This window comes from Hemitrygon akajei, chromosome 7 (genome assembly GCF_048418815.1).
Source record: "Hemitrygon akajei chromosome 7, sHemAka1.3, whole genome shotgun sequence".
Lineage (NCBI taxonomy): Eukaryota > Metazoa > Chordata > Chondrichthyes > Myliobatiformes > Dasyatidae > Hemitrygon > Hemitrygon akajei.
Window position 1 is genome coordinate 70777451 of NC_133130.1, and position 22301 is coordinate 70799751.

General features: G+C 39.5%; 1 protein-coding gene across 5 annotated transcripts in view; it reads right to left on the bottom strand.

Annotated features, from left to right (window-relative positions):
- The window catches only part of LOC140730544 (utrophin-like), a 460763-nt gene that overhangs the window by 39652 nt on the left and 398810 nt on the right, over window positions 1-22301 (bottom strand). For all 5 annotated transcript variants that reach the window (XM_073051151.1, XM_073051153.1, XM_073051152.1 and 2 more), the window contains 5 exons: window positions 13226-13362; window positions 10953-10991; window positions 10307-10372; window positions 9170-9235; window positions 8717-8875 (listed from right to left, as the gene is read on the bottom strand). In XM_073051151.1, the coding sequence (XP_072907252.1) occupies window positions 8717-8875; window positions 9170-9235; window positions 10307-10372; window positions 10953-10991; window positions 13226-13362 (467 nt within the window). The remainder of the gene's footprint in view (window positions 1-8716; window positions 8876-9169; window positions 9236-10306; window positions 10373-10952; window positions 10992-13225; window positions 13363-22301) is intronic.

Below are 22301 nucleotides of genomic sequence, written 5' to 3' on the forward strand. Positions count from 1 at the left end.
GGAACCCTTCACTGCAGCTGCTGCTGTAGCCCATCTACTTCAAGGTTTGACACGTTGTGCGTTCAGATGACCTTCTGCATACTACTGTTGTAATGAGTGGTTATTTGATTACGGTTGCCTTCCTGTCAGCTTGAACCAGTCTGGCCATTCTCCTCTGACTTCTCTCCTACAGCATTTTCACCTACAGAACTGTTGTTCACTGGATTTTAAAAATTTTTTAAACCATTCTTGATTCTGATTCTGTAAACTTTAGAAACTGTAGTATGTGAAAACCCCAGGCAATAAGCTGAGATAATCAAGCCACCCCATTTGGCACCAACAATCACTCCATGGTCAAAGTCACTTTTCTTCCCCATCTGATGGTTGGTCTGAACAACAACTGAATCTGTTGACATGCTTTTGTGAATTAAGTTGCTACCACATGACTGGCTGATTATATATTTGCATTAATGAGGTGTACTTAATAATGTGGCCACATGGTGCACATTATTTTGTTGTTTCCTTCAAAACAAATGCACCCTAAAGAGTGTCCAACACAAATGGAAAACATACCAGGGACTTCTCAGGGTGCATTTGTTTTAAAGGAAGCTGGCAGTTAAAATTCTAACAGCTAGTTTTTCAAGATTCTTTGGGAGTTCTCTGTCCAAGAGATTATGGTGGATCTGTCAGTGTTTATACTTAAGGCAAGAGAACAACAGGTTTTAAATATTAAGCAATTCAAGAGAAATAAGGGTCATACAGGAAAAATAGGGTTAAGGTAGACGATCACCCATGATCTTAGCAAATGACACAGCAGATGCGGAAGGTGGTCAGCTACTTTCTCTATTTCTTATGTTGTCCATTTACAGAACCAGGCACGTCTAATCTCTACTGTCATGGGTATTGTTTGTCACTATTGACTCCAAGGTATCTGAGCCTTTATATGTATTAGCACAACAGTTTGGGATGCATTGCCCTGAAGGGAATGATGTACCTTATTTTTCTTTCCATTTTATTTCTGCATGAACCTCATATCTCTCAATTCACTCAATACCTAAAATTCATTGTTATCTGCCTTGAATATGGATGGTGACTGAGTCTCCAAAACATTGTGGATAGATAATTCCAGAGAACCTAACAAACACCTTGAGATACTTCAGGCATGCAGTTAACTATGACATTACAAAAGTGACAATTCTATAATAACCATGTCAAATACAAATCTAATACTAGTTAGCAAATTCAGAAATTCTGTTTGGCAAATAATAGTTTGGGATGTTTGGAAAATATGTCTCAGTAGCATCATTGCTGATGCTCAGCAAGAATGAAGATTTTACTAAACATGCTTTACATAATGACGGATTAAGTCTGTACATTCATTTTGAATTAAGTTTTGTCATTTTGATTGTATTGCATAAAACATTAATTGGATACTGAGGTATTCAACAAAGATTAATAGAGTAATATTTGAACTGGAGATTGAAAACAAGACTGCCCAACAATGAAAAATAATGTAATTTATTTAAAAGCTGTTTTGACAAGAGCTTTTTTTTCTTCCACTATTATTAGTGGATGTCAAATCCACTAACTTGAGAGTGTGGAAGATTAAACAGGCACAAATGAAAGGGTAGGGGAGGATGTTTACAATGTGTCTAGCTCTGGGAAACTGGAATTCTATCAATTCTTTGCATTACACTGGACAAGCCAACTCCTGGTCTAAATTGGTGCAAATTACTTCAAGAACCACTGGTGATTACTGAGCAAGTATAAATTTCAGCTGACAATGTCCTCTAAAGGTTAAATGTTCACTGGAATGCTGAAACTTCCAGATTGCTCAACCTGTACATTATATAGAACAATGAGAATGGTCATTTGGACTTTACACTAATGAGAAAGATTTCAGTGTTCATTGCCTCTGCTCTGTGTTTAGACTCAAGCTGACATTCAAAAGAGCCCTTCATTGTTTACAGTATATGGATATGACAATGAAGCCAAAAAAATATTTTCATTTCCTAATCACTATCTTTGAAAATACCACTTGATGTTTTTAATCAGGATTCAAACTCTTTCATTTTCAACTGATCTGACCAACTCCACATTACTTGAATATATATTCATTCCTAAAAGATATTTTCAGATCAGCCAAAAAGATACTGTGTTCAACTCTAAGCTTTCCCTGTATCAGATGCCAGCATTTCGATAAGCAGCCACTGGGCTCCAGTTTCAGACTCCTTATGACACTGGTAGCAAAGTCAAGCTAATCACTGGCTACATCATTTGCAATCAAATCAGTCCAGCAACAGATTCCACGTTCACAAATACCTTCCTCTGGCCAAATACTTTGGTAGAATTATTCATAGCCGTCACAACTGCCTCAGAGAAAAGGTTAATGTGTCTATAGCCCGAAATGTTCATAGAAACAATGACAATAAACTACACATTGAAGTTGCTACTACCAATATGCCCTTGAGAAAGGATCTATGACATCTGTTTATGAATGGAGTCATGTTCTTAATAGGAGGGAAGAAGTGATAGAAAGAATGGGTAAAAAGGCATACATGCTATGAATAAATTATTATTTTAGCTGAGAAAAAGAAATATGGAAAAAAAATGGATTAAAACCCACATGTAAAATATATTATGAATGTGACTTATTTAACTGAAGTGGAAGTACTTTGCTGAAGAAAACAACAGCAGCACGTATGATCTAGATACAATAGTAAAAACAACATCTGCTGTAAAGATATAAATCCCACTAAAAGTGAAATTATCATCTTTTTTTGAAAGTTGATGTAAACGACAACACGCTAGATACAATTAAAATGATGCTGAGTATGACCAGCAGAAGACAAAACATCTGTTAACATATCTTGTTTTACTTCAAAAACATTATATGGATACTTTTATTTGCCCATTGTAGCACAATATTCAGCATTATTCATTTGAGTTTATTGCCCATTTTAGTTAATTATTGCACAAATTAAAATGTGCCGCTTCAATTTTCAAATAATGCTCCAATTAATCTGCCTCATACTTAAATCAGTAATTATGACACAACTACAGAATTTACGCACTTTGAGAACTATCTTGCAAACTCTTTGGAGCTTATTATGTCTGTTATTTGAAGATAATCTAACCGAACAACATCCTGTAAATGACTCAGAGGTGGAAGATATGGTTCTAATTAAACAGCTTGATGTGTTCTGTTTGGTGCATAGCACTGAATTTTATGGAGCTACACTCATTTATCTGAGTGGTGAGTATTCATTCTTGGTCACTTTCTGATGGATAGGTGGTGGAGAGACTGAGGAGTCGTGAGGCAGTCACTTGCTTTGGACCTAGTCTTTTGCAGCCACAATATGCATGTGGCTGGTCCAGCCAAGTTCCTGATCATTAGTAAACTCAGTATATGAATGGTGGCAGTGGTGCTGGGTGGGGGATTTTGGCAAAGCTGTTGAGTATCATAGGAACCTTAACAGAAGATTGCATTGTGCAAATGATAACTGAATCAAATCTCGGTATTGAACACGTGTTTTTGCATGTGAGCAGAGACTACTTCATCATCAGAAGAACTGCAAAGAGAACAGAACATTGTGTGCCCACACTAGCAAAGACTCCCACATCAAACCTGATGATGTGGTCACTGCAAGCTTACTGATAAAGCAACTGGAGAAAGCTGTGCCGAGGACACAGGCCTAAAATACCTGGGCAGTGATTTCCTGGATCCAAGCCTCAAATAACCAGACGTCTACTTTGCAATAAGTGCAACTTCAGCTATGGGTAGTTATCCCTTCAAAAAGCAAAACAATAGAAATATGAAATAAAACCACATGTGCTGGATTTACTCAGTAGGTCAGACAATGGTTAATGTTTCAGGCTGATGCCCGTTCGTCTATGTTAATATCACATGTTTCTCACTCCTCAGTTATCCCTTCAATTCCAACTGATTTAAATTTTAAGGGCTTCTTGATGCTGAACTTAGTAAAATACTGCTGTTATGCCACCTTGCCTCCACAATTCAGTTCTTTTGTCCATATGTGAGTCAAAGTCTTATGTTGAGTGGTTAAATTTAACATGAACATCAATGAGATGGTGATAGGTGACTATGTAATTACTGAGAGAACTGTCAAAGATCCCCTCCGGAATTGTAAATTAAAGAATTACAGACTTCACAATCTTCTGAAGGACTCAGCAGAATTAACTCTCAAGCAAGCAGGTATGGCCCCTTTACGCGGATGAAGGTTCACTGCCACCGGACTCCAAGCTTAGCTGAAACACAGATGGATGAAGCCTGCTCTACCCAAAGTTAGTAAATGGGCTGTCGCTGGAGAACAAAACTGGGGACCCGAGGGCAGGATTGCTGTGTCAGAGGGAAATGAGGAATTGTTGTGTTCTGTGTTTTACTGAGATATGGTTTGCTCAGAGTACAGCAGATACAGCAATCGGACCCGAAGGCTTCTCGATACACAGGATGGACTGAACTTTTGACTCAGAAAAGGCCAAAGGTGGGGGTGTGTGTTTCATGATGAACTCCCTATGGTGCTCTGACATGGTGGTTTTGTCATACTTGTGTTCCCCTGACCTTGAACACCTAATGATCAAAAGTCGACCATTCCATTTACCATGAGAGTTCTCCTCCGTAATCCTGAATACAGTTTACATACCACCAGCAGCCAAGTATAATCATGCACCTGAGACATTGCGTATTGCTGTCACCAAAAAAGAAACAGTCCATCCCAACATATTTCAAACCATAGTTGGGGATTTCAATCAGGCGCGTTTGCAGAAATCCCTGCCCAATTACCATCAACATATAAACTGTAGCACCAGAGATCCCAACACACTAGAAAACTGAGGCCAAAGTGAGAGCTTCTTTCAGGAGGGTGAACCCACAGAAAGCATTCAGCCCAGATGAGGAACCTGGCTGAGTACTAATGACCTGTGCTGATCAACTGGCTGGAGTATTCACTGGTATCTTTAACCTTTTGCTTTGGCAGACTGATGTATCCAACTGCTTCAAGCACACTTCAGTTATACCGGCGCCTCAAAGACTATCATCCAGTTGTACCTGCATCTATGGTGACAAAATGTTCTAAGAGAAAATCGCTGGAGAGGAACAAGTGGGGGACAATGAAATGGTGGACAAACTGAATAAGTATTTTACATTAGTCTTCACTGTGGAAGGACACCAGTAGTATGGTGGAAGTTCCAAGTGTCAGAGGGCATGAAGTGCATGAAGTTACCATAACTAGAGAGGAGGTTCTGGGAAACTGAAAGGTCTGAAGGTAGATAAGTAACCTGGACCACATTGTGTACACCAAAGGGTAGTTTCTCGAATGATTCCAGAAGACTGGAAAACTGCAAATGTCAATCCACTCTTCAAGAAGGGAGAGAGGCAGAAGAAAGGAAACTATAGATCAGTTTGTCTGACCTCAGTGGTTGGGAAGTGGGTCATTAAGGATAAGGTCTCAGGTTACTTAGAGGTATATGATAAAATAGGCTGTAGTCAGTGTGGTTTCCTCAAGGGAAAATTTTGCCTGACAAATCTGTTGGAATTCTTTGAAGAAATAATGAGCAGGATAGACTAAGGAGAATTGGTTGATGTGCACTTGGAAAGTCAGAAGGCCTTTGAATAGATCTAGAATGGATAAAGCAGTGGCTGATTGGCAAAGAGTGGGAATAAAAGGAGCCTTCTCTGGCTGGTTGCTGGTGACTAGGGTGTTCCACGGGGGTCTGTGTTGGGACCGATTCTTTTTATGTTATATGTCAATGATTTGGATAATGGAATTGATGGCTTTGTCGCAAAGTTTGTCGATGATATGAACATAGGTGGTGGGGCAGGTATTGAGGAAGTAGAGGGGCTACAGATTACGAGAATGGGCAAAGAAAGGCAGAGGGAATTCAGTGTTGGGAAGTGTATGGTCTCATCCACTTTGGCAGAAGAAATAAAAGGGTCAACTAGTTTCTAAATGGAGAGAAATTACAAAAAACTGAAATGAAAAGGGAATGGGAGCCCTTGTGCAAGATTCCCTAAAGGTTAATTTACAGGTTGAGTCTGTGGTGAGGAAGACAAATGCAATGTTAGCATTTATTTCAAGCAAACTAGAATATAAATATGGAGTTCAATCCGGACAAGTGTGAGGTGATGCATTTTAGAAGGACAAACCAGAAGACTGAGTACAGGATTAATGGTCAGTTACTTAAGACTCTGGATGAACAAAGGGACCTTGGGGTTCAAATCCATATATCCCTCAAGGTTGCTGCACAAGTTGATAGGGTAGTTAAGGCGGCCTATGGGATGCTAGGCTTCATTAATAGGGGGATTGAGTTCAAGAGTAGAGAGGTCATGTTGCAACTCTACAAATCTCTGGTGAGACCGCACTTAAGAGTATTCTGTTCAATTCTGGTCACCTCATTATAGGAAGGATGTGGAAGCTATGGAGAGGGTGCAGAGGAGATTTACCAGGATGTTGCCTGGTTTGGAGAACAAGTCATATGAAGCAAGGTTAGCAGAGTTGGGACTTTTCTCTTTGGAGCATAGAAGAATGAGAGGGGACTTGATAGAGGTCTACAAGATTATGAGAGGCATAGATAGGGTGGATAGTCAGTACCTGTTTCCCAGGGCACCAATAGCAAACACAAGAGGGCATATGTACAAAATTAAGGGAGGGAAGTTTAGGGGAGACATCAGGGGTAAGTTTTTTTACACAGAGGATTGTGAGTGCCTGGAATGACTTGCCAGGAATGGTGGTGGAGGCTAAAACATTAGGGGTATTTAAGAACCTCTTGGACAGGCACATGGATGAAAGAAAAATGGAGAGTTATGGGGTAGTGTGGGTTTAGTACTTGTTTTAAGGATTATATGGGTCGGCACAACATGGAGGGCTGAAGGGCCTGTACTGTGCTGTAGTGTTCTATGGTTCTATAAAAGCAAGGATGTAATGTTCAGACTTTATAAAGCACTGGTAAGGCCTCACTTTCAGTATTATGAACAGGTTTGGGCCCCTTATCTTAGAAAGGATGTGCTGAAACTGGAGATGTCAAAGGAGGGTCACAAGAATCATTCCAGGATTGAATGGCTTGTCATATGAAGAGTGTTTAAATGCTCTGGGACTGTATTCACTAAGATTCAGAAGAATGAGGGGTGACCTCATTGAAACCTATCGAATGGTGAAAGGCCTTGATGGAGTGGATGTGGACAGGATGTTTCTTATGGTGGGAGAGTCTAAGACATTAGGATACAGCCTCAGAAGAGGGGCGTCCTTTTAGAATGGAGATGAGGAGGAATTTCTTTAGCCAGAGAATTCTGAATCTGTGGAATTCTTTGCCAAAGGCAGCTGAGGAGGCCAAGTCTTTATGTATATTTAAGGCAGGGGCTGATAGATTCTTGATTGGTCAGGGCATAAAGGGATATAGGGAGAAGGCAGGAGATTGGGGCTGAGAGGAAAACTGGATCAGCCATGATGAAGTAGCGAAGCAGACGCAATGGGCCAAGAGCGCTAATTCTACTCCTACATCCTATGGTCTTGTGCAGAGGCTGGTGATGAAACATATACACTCCTGCCTGAAAACTGACTTGGATCCAGTCCAATTTGCCTACCGGCACAACATATCCACAGCAGATACCATTTCATTGACTCTTCACTCAACCCTGGAGCATCTGGATAGCAAAAGAATATACACCAGGATGCTCTTTGGCTAAGTATAGCTCCAATGCCATATTTAAATTTGCCGATGATACCACTGTCATGGTCACATCGAAGGTGGTGACAGACCAGCATATAGGAGGGAGATTGAAAACCTCTTCTCAATGTCAACAAAACCAAGGAGCCAATTATATACTTCAGGATGAGGAAACCAGAGGTCCAAGAGCCAGTTATCATCAGGGGATCAGAGGTGGAGAGGATCAGCAACTTTAAGTTCCTCAATATTATCATTTCAAAGGACATTTCATGCACACGTAAATGCAATTACAAAGAACGCACAGAAGCGCCCCTACTTCCTTAGAAGTTTGTGAAGATTCGGCACACCATATAAAATCAACAAACGTTTATAGGTGTGTGGTGGAGTATATTGACTGACTGCATCACAGTCTGGTATGGAAACACCAACACCTTTGAACAGAAAATTCAACAAAAAGTAGCAGACACAGCTCAGCCCATCACGGGTAAAGCCCTCCCCACCACTGAGCACACCTACATGGAGCGTTGTCACAGGAAAGCTGCATCCATCATCAGGAACCCCCACCAGAAAGGTCATGCTCTCTTCTTGCTGCTTTCATCAGGAAGGTGGTACAGGAGCCTCAGAACTCACAACACCAGGTTCAGGAACAGTTATTACCCCTCAACCATCAGGCTGTTGTACCAGAGGGGTAACTTCACACAACTTCTCTTGCCCCTCACTGAATCATTCCAACAACCTACGGACTCACTTTCAAGGACTTTTCACTGATGTTCGCAATATTTAATGCTAATTTTTTTTTTTAACTATTACTATTATTTTCTTTTGTATTTGCAGTTTGTTGTCTTTTGCACACAATCTTAATCATGATATGTTTGGTGGATGTTGAAGATCTGGATGAGGTGAGGAGACTGAGTTCGTGGTGAAGGGGTGTATTCTGAACATTGTCAATATGATCTTTAATTTGAACAATAGTTATTTGGAGGATCGTGGAATATACCACTGTCTTCAGGGGGTTAATATGGTTACAAAAAATTGTAAGAACAATCAAATTCACCTTTGCTCTTCTTCAAGATCAGCAATGATGCGTTCCAGTTCACTCCGTTCTTCTTTCTCTACTGACTTGAGGATCTGAACAGGACTTTGAGGCTGGCTTATAGGTGATTCGCTCCCCAGTGTTTGACAGAACTGTTGAATTAGTGCGTGTTCATCATCACTGTACAAAGAACACATTACTCATTTTACAGTTCTTCTGTCATGTAAAAATATATATTTTTAAAATCTTTATAATTTCATGCAAGTAATCTGTCATTGTCCCCGCTCCAACAGGAAATCACGAATATCTTCAGGTTATTGATTCAATTACTATTTAAGAATATTAAATTTTTATTCAGCAATTTAGGTGGTATGTTCCTTACCTAGTACCAGAAAATCACTAATTAAAATGCATTGTAGTTCAAGCTGCTATGTATAAATCATACTGAGTGTACTAATTGTTCAAATTACTTACACACTTCCTGTGGCAGAACTACTGTCGGTGAGCAGAGATCCGTTAGTTCTCTCCATCAGTGCCAGCCTGAATAAAAGGTGCCAGATTATCTTATTAGATTCCAATAAAATTAGAAGAGCACCTGGGTTATAGTATTACTTATATCTTAATAAGCAGTCTTAAGGAGGCCCATGTTTATATATTTGCAACAACACACACAAAATGCTGGTGGAACACAGCAGGCCAGGCAGCATCTATAGTGAGAAGCGCTGTCGACGTTTCGGGACGTGACCCTTATATATTTGCAAAAGGTTAAGACATTGCAGAGGTTGTTCTCCAATGACTGTTCAAAGTTCTGAGAAAGTTTATTTGACTGCTCCTTATTAGAGCGGATTAGTTTCCTTGAGGAAAGATTTTTCCAAACTCTAGAGGTCTGAAGCAGAGTAAGGGAGGACTTGATTGAAAACTACCAGATCCTACCGAGTTTTGACAGCATGGTTACAGAAAAGATAGTCTCACATAAGGGTAAATCTAGATCTAGAGGAACACCTACTTAACTAAAAGGTATGGTGAATTTTTTCCCTGTTTTAGCAGGCTGGAGAGTCTTTGGAATCCTCTTCCTTAAAGTTCAATGGAGACAGTCTCTGTAAACTTTTAAGGAAGAGACAAACAGATTCTCAATAAGCAATGGGGTGGAATGTTACTGACAGAGAATGGACAAGAATGCAGATGTGTGGTTATACTCAGATCACCCATGACCTTACTGAATGGTGAACAAGTCTTAACAGCCTTGTGGATGCACAACAGACTGCAAATGCTGGAAATCCGGAGTAACATGCACAAAATGCTGGAGGAATTTCAGTCAACCAGCATCAATGGAGGGAAACAAACAGTCATGTTTCAGACTGTGATCCTTCATCAATATGTGGATATATAATTTTGGCAATCTATCAAATTTTGCCAAAATTAATACACAAGGTATGAAGTATAATGGTGAGATTACTATCTATTTTGTTTAATTACAAAACTTAATTTGAAACTAAATTCCAACTTGGTTAAAATGAGCATTTTGAAACCCAAAAATCTGAACAGAACAAATGAATTTCATCTCGTAACATCTTTTCAATTTCAATAAGTAGCTGCGAATATTTTTGTTACCTGTTGGCATAGTGTTCTATTCTGGAATGTGTATCATCTTGGGACAGCCGTGGAGATTGTGTAGGGCTATAATAATAAAACATCTGATAATTAATATTTCAGTTTAAACATCAAAACAAATATATTTCATCATTATTTTAGCATTGTTAAGTTTATGAAGGCGGTTGTTACAATCTACTGCAACAGAAATGAAATGTGCAGTAAAATGGAATGGGAATATTTCCTTTTCAACACCAGTTTAACATTATCTTTAGTTACCCATTTTAAGCAGCTTTCCATGGCTTTTGTTACTTGTGATACAAAAGACTAAGGTAGAAGAATACGGTAATTTCATGCTCTGCATGCTATAAAAGCAAAAAGTGCATATGTAATGCTGATCAGCTCAGCTTGATACCTTACTTCTTAATGATGTAATGCTTAGGTAGAAATATCCCTTTGTATTTATCCCTTTGTGTTTTATTATTGTTTTCCATTTAAAATAAACAAATTCTTAATCATGACAGATGCATCAACTGGAAGCACAAAAGGGAAATGATAAATTCTCTAGTCTCCTGCAATAGGAAGACATTCAGTACATAATACAGCGACAAACTGCTATTGGGTTGAAATGATGTATTTGGCATGCAAGACAGTAACATATACTCACTCATACTGTTCAGGCCACATGCTGATGAGTGTAACAGGACTGCAAAAGAGAGAGAAATACAGAACATTGTTTATGCCACTTAAACATTGATGAAATATTTTACAACAACACACAGTAATGAAACACACATACGAAGGATGTTGCTGCAATTCAAATAAACATCGAAGGCAACACATCCATCATTAATAAGCCTGGCTCTTTGTTACGAACCCCAGTTTCAACAGCTGGCACGGTAGGTGATGTACCGGAAATCTGTGTGTTATGTACCCCAGTATCAATTCTTGGAACAGTACGTGATGTACTGTTAATCTGTGACTTTGTTTCTTGTAGTGTCACGCGGTGGCCTATCCCAATGCCGTGCACATTGCTCCGGAGACACACTTTGAAAGACACACTCTTTGGGAGAGACCCACTTTGGTGGAGAGTCATTGCGTTTGGACAGCAGAGTCGTTAGTGAGAGTGAAGAGTGCAAGCTTCGATCGAACCCAAAAGGGAGGGGGTAGTCGATAACGCTGTGCATTTCGGAGGTGACTGACATTTCATAATCCAAATGTGGATTTTTGGCACCCACTTTGGTGACCCCTGCAAAGTCTTGGGTGTGTGGTGACCAGTCCTAAAAACAGGACTTCTCCTGTCAGTTACGTGGTGAAATTCTCACTTTTTGTGGACTCTTCGAAACAGACTGAATCGTGAACTCACTTCCACTGTGAAGTTATGGTGGCCACTTTGTGAGATCAGTGCTCGAGAGATACTGTGTGTCTGCCAAATCGCATTTAGAAAGGTACAGTGGCCGTTTTGGCATACCTCTGTGAGACTTGCTCCTTCGCTGTATTTTGAATCTCCATCTTCAAGATTGTCACTTCGCTACACTTCGAAATTAAAAGTCTATTAATTCCCCTGTGAATCCCTTGAAACTTTCTGAACTGACATTCTGAGAGTATGCTCCAGTAAGACTCTGTTAAGAATTGTTTCTAAGTTTAACTGTGTGGGAGCTATAGACGCATAGTGCTGTTAACATAATTTTAAGTTAGTCACTTGTTTAATTTTCCATGTTTCTGCTTGAGAGTTAATAAATTCTGTTGTTTTGCAATAATTCCCTGACTCCGTTCCACATCCATTATTGCTGGTTCCATGTAACACTCTTGGTGCCTAAAGGAAAAATTATTCAATTTTATTACACTGTTCTTAAATAATATTCCCTCTCTTCTTTACTAGGACACCGATATTTTCTGAATTTTCTAAGCACCTCCCTAACACTGCTCTTGACATTTCACTCCACCTTCGTCAGGAAAGCATTCTTGTTCCATCCTTTTGTTTTATCTTCTGCAGACAAGTCAATGAACTTCAGATCAACTTAAGCTATAAAGCACAATACCAAACAGTCTCTATCTGCCTTTCACTCTTGAATTGTGTTAGCCAAATTTACTTCCTGTGTCTATCTGTCTGAACCCAGCAATACATTTATTCCTTCATACAGCAGAAGAGGAGAGTGGTATATTCTGTATTAGCACAGCTTATTTTCCAAAAAGACTTTCACCTACTCCTGAAAGTGTTAAGTTTCTTGCTCAACATGACTTTCATAGGTGCCCTTCAGAAGCATTGACCACATTGGTGATGTACTTGAACCTGGACCAAATACCATCCTGATATTCATTCATGGGACGATCACAGTTGAGCATGGTTACTAATTTCAATATCCTTTTCTTGGGAGGGAGCTGAATAGTTTCCAAATTATTTGAGCTTTTCTTCTGTAATCTGATTACCCACCAATAGAACACATTTCTCTGCAGTACTTGGTTTCACTCCAACAATGGCAAAATCAATTTAGTGTTAAGAGAAAAGTGCTATCAATTTGGAACTTATTTCGGTTTCTGACAACTGACACTGAAAATGCTCAAACAAGCAGAATCAGAAAATGAACCAGCTGGCCTGTTCATCTCACTTTGGTGCTTCAAAACACTGCAAAATCACAACTGTTGGACCAGCTGAAATAAGTGTGGTTATCAATGACAGAAATCAGTCTAAAGGAAATCACAAAAACAACTGGCAAGTTGCTGGTCCAACAAGGATAATGTCTTACTCAATGACTGCCATTTTGGAGACAAGCATGAAGGAGACCAATGTTTTCATCACTTGGCCTTCTTATTTTTATATAGTGCTATTCCGAATGTACACCGTGCACAGTTTAAAATCTTTCATTCCCTTCAAAGGGTGCACTGTAGTGCAAAACTAATTATTCATCAGTTAAAAGCCACAAATATTGTCGAACTTACATTTCAAGATTTTCGCCTTCTAGGACTGTTTGTACAGGCAGGTAACCCAGACGGTGATGCTTGGCAAAGTACTTCTTTGATCTGAACTTATTTTTCAGCACTTTAGTAAAATCACGTACATCTTCACCCGATGTTGTCTAAAAATGCAAAAGATATCATGAATTGCTCTGCTAATTCAGCCATTCATCTCATGGAAAATGTGTGCATGTTAACTGGTCTAAGTGTTGTCAGGGAATGTTTGTACCCGAGGATCAGGCCTAATGAAGTAATTATTACAAGGAAGAAAACAAATGTCTTTTGTCTTGCCATGTAGTTGAAGGAATTGAGGCCGTCATTTTGTGAAGCTGGCCCATAATCTCTATTAAAATGGACACAATTATGCTCCTGATTATCTGCTGAACTGGAGATAATTTTCAAAGAAGTTATTTGTGAGATGTTCTTTGGTAAGACAGAACACGGAGGTTTATAGAGGGGCCTGTGTCTGACCTGAATAACTCGAACCTAGTAACTGGCTGTTCTGCTCTGATTCAGAACAGAGACATTAATTACAAGTTGATACTTGTGAGAAGGGCAATAAAATGGTGCTAGCTTTGACCAGAGCTAATGGGATGGTGCCACACGTTAGCCAGATAGGCTTGAGCCAACAATATCGAAATACAGCATTTGAATTGATAAGAAGAGAACACAAATATGAGGGTCTTGGATGCAAAGCAGCAAGTACTCTAGAGACCAATTATCGCAAGGAAGACCCCCATTCCAGGGGCTGGGAGAATGATCAATCATTTGACCAATGGGAGATCCCTAATTCAGTGTTATAAATTGGACAAGTGGTTAGAATGAGTATTGGCATAGGGTAACAGTAAAATTCATGTTTGTTTTTGGTCAGGGGTCAGCATAGTTACGTTGATATTTGTGCAGAGACAACTAACTGCAGGCTTTGATTAATTAAGAGTTTCGTCATGAAATGCCTAACCTAGATCAGCTGATAATCATCAACAATGATACTGCTCAGATTATAAAAAAAATCATGAGAAATGTCAGAACGATCATTAAGTTAAACTATTTTCCATTAGTTATTAAACATTACAAATGATAGAGAAGATGCTGAAAATACCCTGACCAGTTGCAGGATCTGGTACAGTAATTTCAAAATGCAGGAGCACAAGAAGCTTCAAAGAGTAATGGATTCAGCCCAATACATTACTGGCAAAAAACTCCCCACCATCAATCTACATGAAGCGCAACATGCACCATCAAAGCGAGAATCAGAATCAGGTTTGTTATCACTGGTAGGTGTTGTAAAATTTGTTAACTTAGCAGCAGCAGCAGTACAATGAAATACATGACAGTAAAGAAAAAAAGTAAATCAACTGTAGTAAATATATATATATATATATATATATATAAAATAGATTAAAAATAGTATAGAAACAGAAGTAATAAATATTTTTTTTTAAAATGGAGGTAGCATTTATGGACTCAAAGTCCACTTAGGAATTGTATGACGGCGGGGGGGGGGGGGGGGGGGGGGAGGTGCTGTTCCAGAATCGCTGAGTGTGTCCCTTCAGGCTTCTGTACCTCATTCCTGAGAGTAACAATGAGAAGAGGGCATGCCCTGGGTGATGGGGATCTTTTCTACAGCACCAATCCTTGAAGATGTCTTAGATACTATGGAGGTTAGTACCCAAGGTGTAATTGTCTAATTTTACAACATTCTGTAGCTTCTTTCAGTCCTATACAGTAGTCCCCCCATGCCAAACAGTGATGCAGCCTGTCAGAATGTTCTCCAGGGTAAATCGATAGAAGTTTTTATATCAAATCTCCTCAAACTCCTAATGAAATATAGCTGCAATCTTACCTTCTTCATAGTTGTATCACTATGTTGGGATCAAGTTAGATCCTCAGAGACTTTGACACCCAGGAACTTGAAATTGCTCACTCTCTCCACTTCAGATCCCTCTATGAGGATTGGTTCATGTTCCCTTGTCTTACCCTTCCTGAAGGCCACAATCAGCTCTTTCATCTTACACCCTTCACCTTGAGTGCAAGGTTGTTACTGTGACACCACTCAACTGGCTGGTATATCTTGCTCCTGTACACCCTCTTATCTCCATCAGAGATTCTACCAACAATGGTTTTATCATCAGCAAATTTATACGTGCCATTTGAGCTATACCTAGCCACAGAGTCATGGATGTCGAGTCCACCACCTGGGCCATGCCATCTTCTTCAGATTCAGATTCAGTTTATTGTCATTTAGAAACCAGAATGCAATGCAGTTAAAAAATGAGGCAACGTTCTCTGGAATGATATCACGATAAAGCACAAAACAGACCACACAAGAAAAAACCACATAATGTTTGGTAATCCCCAATCCAGAGTCCGGAGAGGCTGCTGCGTATTGATATCGCGCTACCGTCTGAGCACGCTCCCCGGAAAGGAACCCCAAACCCACCAGACAAAACTAAAGCTACAAGACCTACACAAAACCACATAGTTACATATAGTTATAGTTAACATATAGTTGCAACAGTGCAGACAATACATTAATTGATAAAAGACTAACTGATGTTACGAATGTGACTCAACAAAGTCGCCCCCTCCTTTTTGAAAATTGCAAGATCGCTATTAATTCGGGTCTGAGACCCAGGAAATGAGAGAGAGACGTCCAGAATACACAAGGTTTGGAATGTGACCTGACCTCAGCGAAATGGAACCACTGATAACGGCCATTGTCTCCTGGAGACGGAATTGTGTATTGAGTACTGTACTATTCATTGAAACCCCTCAGGGGACAACCAGAGTGGGCTGGTTGAGGGATTGCATCATCCCAACCTGATTGACATCTGAGACCCCGTGAGTAAGGATAAAAGAAGGGTCTGGGGAACAACCCCTTGAGACGCACCAGGAGAACCGCTAGAAATCCCGCGACAGCCGGTGGGGGGCTCGTGTGCATCCTCCCTTGCCTGGGTTGGTGGGCTCATCACGGAAGAACGGTTTAGCTAAAGGAAAGGCCACAAGTGAAAGGCCACGACAACGAGGCTCCTGACGGATCGAAATCATAAAAGGAAAATCGGCAAGTTTTTCTCCCAAACCTCTCTCTCTCTCCAACCATTGCAACCCAGCGGTCCCCAAAGGCCTGCATGACCTGAGTGAACTTTATATTTCCATCGGACAATACATTATCCCCTAGACAACGATAGAGCTTATTTCTTATTGATTATTATTATACCCGCACTTTTAGAGTTAGTATTGATGACATATATTATCTGTATATTTACATTGATATTATTTTTGTGTATTTTTACTAATAAATACTGTTAAAAATAGTATCATTAGACTTCAACGGACGTCTCCATCTTTGCTGGTAAGTGACCCAGTTACGGGGTTCGTAACACTGACAAAAAACACAATTATAACACATAGTTTCAACAGTGCAAAGCAATACCGTAATCTGATAAAGAGCAGTCCATGGCACGGTTTAAAAGAAAGTCTCAAAGTCCAGACAGCCCATCATCTCACGCAGACGGTAGAAGGAAGAAAACCTCTTCCTACCATGAACCTCCAGCACTGCAGCTTGCCGATACAGCACTCTGGGAGCTCTGACCACAGCCAACTCCGAGTCCGTCCAAAAACTTCGAGCCTCCGACACCGAGCACCATCTCTGCCGAGCGCTTCGACCCCGGCACCGGCCGCCAAGCAACAGGCAAAGCCGAGGATTCGGGGCCTTCCTCCCGGAGATTTCCCCGATCGCACAGTAGCAGCGGCAGCAAAACAGGCATTTCAAAAGTTTCACCAGATGTTCCTCCGTGCTTCACACGTCCGCCTCCATCAAATCAGGATTGTACACGGCAGATTTCTTGACAGATTACTGATCTTCATTTCCAAAGTGGCCGCTGCGCGCTGCGTCGCGCCGCCATCTTGATTCCTTCTTCCTTGTTGTTGTTCTTGCAGCGACCATCAGGTTCAACAGTTCTTGAACCAAACTGCACAACTTTAATTATTACTGTAGAATACCAGCACTATGATCACTTTGCATGAAAATGAACTGTTTTAAAAAATTTTAATTGTGCTTTTCTTGTACAATTTTCCATTAACTTATGTTTTCCTTATGACCGTTGTGTACCTGATGCAGTGTGTCCACGATGCTGCAAGGAGATTTTTCATTGTCCTATGCATACAATTACTTGTATGTAAGCTCAACTTTGACCACTGCTTTCACTCAAATTTGAGGATGGTTTATAACCATAAATTATTCTTAAACCAAGTGCCATATTCTCCCTTCACTCTTCATTCACCATTTGCCAGCTTAGCACAGGACAGACGATCTGATCTGAAAGCTCAGTAAATGCCACTCTGTAATGAGCTGTCTGCTTCTTTTTCACCTTTGATAGTTCCTCTGAAAGCAACACCATGTTTCTATTTCATTGCATTTGAGTGAATGACAGAACAATAAACCACATCAGGTTGAGTCAAAATGAGAACGAATGGTTAAAAAAAATAAAAATGTTAAGCTCTTTTAGATTCAATATATAATCTAAAGATCAATATTTTTGGCATTCAATATATATCAAAATAATGTCAGAAACAAAGAAAAATAAGCATGATCTAACAGTTATTACAGAAACACACACAAAATGCTGGTGGAATGCAGCAGGCCAGGCAGCATCTATAGGAAGAAGTACAGTCGGGTCTCGGCCTGAAACCTTGATAGTACTTCTCCCTATAGATGCTGCCTGGACTGCTGCATTCCACCAGCATTTTGTGTGTGTTGCTTGAATTTCTAGCATCTGTAGATTTCTTCGGATTTGAGTTATTACAGAAATATGGTTCAAGATGGCCATGGCTGCAAATAAAATATTCTGTAAGACCATAAGATATAGGAGCAGAATTAGGCTATTTGGCCCATTGAGTCTGCTCTGCCATTTCATCATGGCTGATCCAATTTTCCTCTGAGCCCCAATCTCCAATCTTCTTCCCCATATCCCTTCATGCCCTGACCAATCAAGAAGCTATCGATCTCTGCCTTAAATATACATAAAGACTTGGCCTCCAGAGCCCCCTGGGGCAAAGAATTCCACAGATTCACCATTCTCTGGCTAAAGAAATTCCTCCTTACTTTGTTCTAAAAGGACACCCCTCTATTTTGAGGCTGTGCCCTCTGGTCTTAGACTCTCCCACCATAGGAAACATCCTCTCCACATCCACTCAATCAAGGCCTTTCACCATTCAATAGGTTTCAATGTGGTCATCCCTCATTCTTCTGAATTTTAGTGAATACAGGCCCAAAGCATTCAAACATCCTTCATATGACAAGCCATTCAATCCTGGAATCATTTTTGTGAATCTCCTTTGAACCCTCTCCAGTTTCAACACATCCTTTCTAAGGTAAGGACCGCAAAGTGCTCACAAATCTCCAAGTGAGGCCTCACCAGTGCTTTATGAAAAGTTTCAACATTACATCCTCACTTTCATAATCTTGTCCACTTGAAATAAATACTAACATCATGCTTGCCTTCCTCACTACAGAATCAACCTGCAAATTAACCTTTACGGAATCCTGCAAGAGGGCTCCCAGGTCTTTCGGTGCCTCCGTTTTTTGTATTTTTGTAGAAAGTAGTCAAGCCTTTTATTTCTTCTATCAAAGTGCATGACCATACATTTCCAAGACTATTCCACCTATCATTCCTTTGCCCATTGTCCAAATCTATCCAAGTCCTTCTGAGCTGCACTACTTCCTCAAAACTACCTGTCCTTCCACCTACCTTCAGATCATCTGTAAACTTTGCAACAAAGCCAGTAATTCCATCACCAAAGATACTGACACAAATTTCAAGACAGAACATGCTCAAAGTCAAAGGAGATGGAAAAATGGAAAAGGAATTGAAGAGCTTTGGTGAGGAAGGTTGATATCACAACAGTAGAGCTAAAACATCTTGGCACATGATATCAGAAAACAGGATTAGTATGTGTATCAGTAGCAAATATATTATCGGTGGGGATAGTCAATCAGAGCTACTTCAGTGGATATGATGTTGGATGGAGTATTAATCATGAAATAATGGACACTGTGATGAACAAAATACAATAATCATGGACAAATTTAATTTTCGTATAGATTGGACAAATCAAATTGGAAAAAGTAATCTCGAGGATGAGCTCATGCAATGCAGTCAAGACAATTTTCCAGAAAAGTACTTTATGAACTCATCTGGGAAGCAGGTTATTTTATTATGTTAAGTGCAATGAGACAGAATTATTTCATGACCTACTTATTGAGGGTCCACTGGGAAGAATGATTATGAAATGATAAAATATATCTTATATTTGGTTTGAGAGCAATAAAACTTGGTACTAAACTACATTCTGAATATAGGCAATTACATGGCAATGAATGGAAAGCTAGTCAGAGTGAATGGGGAAAATGGATTAAAATGTATGATATCAAATCAGCAAAGGCAAACTTTTGAAATAGTATTTCATAACTGTTAACAAAAGATATGAAGTATGGAGACAGAAGGGCTCCACAAGAATAAAGTCTATGTATGCCAAAATAAAAGGTCATGAATGACAGTAAATTGAAAAAAAACATATAATGATATTATACAGGATTAGATTAAGTTCAGAAAACAGGAAAGGTTTCCTGAAAGAAATTGATGAAGATAAAAATAAGGCAATAAATACAAAAACAGATTCTAAAAATTCTATTAATATATTAAATGCAAGAGAGCACCCTAAGAAAATATTAGTTCTTCACAATGTTATCTCTAATTTGTAATGACCAGTGTGCACAAAAATCTTGTGCTTTGCAATCTTTTGCCCAGTGACATGTGCGCACTGAATTTTTAAGTGGAAGCAAACCTGAAACTATTCTAAGGATAATAAACTACCAATTCCAGTTGGTTGTTCATTGTTTAAAAGAATTAAAGTAGCTGTCAATAAGAACTTTGATCTCCTCTGGGTTTGATCGTTTTCACTTTCATTCATCTGCACTCTCATAAAACATACAGTGCCTATAAAAGGAATTCACCCCTTTGGAAGTTTTCATGTTTTATTCTTTTGCAACATTGAATTATAGTGACTTTAATTTTGCTTTTTTGAAACTGATCAACAGAAAAAGACTCTCATGTCAAATTGAAAACAGTTCTCTACTAAGTGATCCAAATTAATTACAAATATAAAACAGAAAATAATTGATTGCATAAGTATTCACCCCCCACTCCTTTAATAATGGCACACCAAATGGTGCAGCCAATTGATTTTAGAAGTCACATGATTAGTTAAATAGAGATCTGTTTTTGGAAACCTGTGTGTAGTCAAGGTGTTTCAATTGATTGTAGTAAAAATACACCTGTATCTGGAAGGTCCAACTGCTGGTGAGTCAGTATTCTGGCAAAAACTACATCATGAAGACAAAAGAACACTCCAAGCAACTCCCTGAAAAGGTTATTGAAAAGCACAAGTCAGGAGATAGATACAAGAAAATTTACAAATCACTGAATATCCTTTGGAGTACGGTTGAGTCAATCATCAAGAAATGGAAAGAATATGGCACCTCTGTAAATCTGCCTACAGCAGGCCATCCTCAAAAACTGAGTGACTGTGCAGGAAGGGGACAAGTGAGGGAGGTCGCCAAGAGACCCATGACAACTCTAGAAAAGTTATATGCTTCAGGGGCTGAGATGGGAGAGTCCCTGCATATAACAACTGTTGCTCGGGTGCTGCACCAGTTGCAGCTTTACAACTGCATGAATAGTGGCAAAGAGAAAGCCACTGTTTAAAAAAAGACTCACGTGAAATTTTGGCTAGAGTTTGCCAGAAGGCATGTAGAAGACACTGAAGTCAGCTGGAAGAAGTTCTATGGTCTGATGAAACCAAAATTGAGCGTTTTGGCCTTCAGACTAAACACTGTACATCATCAAAAACCGTGAAGCATGGTGGTGGCTGCATCAAACTGTGGGAATGTTTCACTGCAGCAGACCCTAGAGGGTTTGTGAAGGTGGAGGATAAAATGAATGCAGCAAAATACAGGGATAGCCTAGAGCAGTGGTTCCCAATGTGGGGCGTACGCCCCACAGGGGGGTAATTTGATTTTTAAGGGGGGCAATTCGAGAATGAGTTATTAACAGTGAATTTTTTCTAGTAAGTCTGTGTGAGTATGAGTGTGTGTGCGAGTTAATACATACGTGTATATACAGTATGTATACATAAAAATACTTGTGCGTATGTACATGTGTAATTGCGTATGTACTGTATATATAGTGTATCACCATCATTCCAACCATCAAATGGCTTTCATAATTAAATTAATGAATTGACTGATGTAGGAAGGAACGAATGAACAAGTCCAAACGCGTAAGAAACTCGTACGAGGTCGCGCCAATGCTGCTTTTTGCAGTAGCTTTCGGTTCTTGGTGGTGTGAAGGTGTGTACGTTGCGTCATCTCTTTTAAACGGTGTATCTGTCTTTGTATGCTGTAGAAACGAATCGGCATTGTTTTATTTATTTATTATTATTATTATTTTAATATCACTTAATGTTCTTTTTTTACAATTTCTTAGTAATTTCTTCCTCAGAACTTTAACAGTCCTTTGGTTCTTTTATTTTTCTCTTTCATGAATGCCATGTTCTTTGGAAGCTTGTTTAAACCAAGTTAATGGTCTTTTAGGCTTCTTCCAGGTGAATAGGAGTTCACTTTTTGAATAATAAGAATTATATATCACCACAGGGGGCATCAGGATTTTAGAGGTGAGTAGATAGATAGATAGATAGATAGATAGATAGATAGATACTTTATTCATCCCCATGGGGAAATTCAACTATTTTTCCAATGTCCCATACACTTGTTGTAGCAAAACTAATTACATACAATACTTAACTCAGTAAAAAATATGATATGCATCTAAATCACTATCTCAAAAAGCATTAATAATAGCTTTTAAAAAGTTCTTAAGTCCTGGCGGTAGAATTGTAAAGCCTAATGGCATTGGGGAGTATTGACCTCTTCATCCTGTCTGAGGAGCATTGCATCGATAGTAACCTGTCGCTGAAACTGCTTCTCTGTCTCTGGATGGTG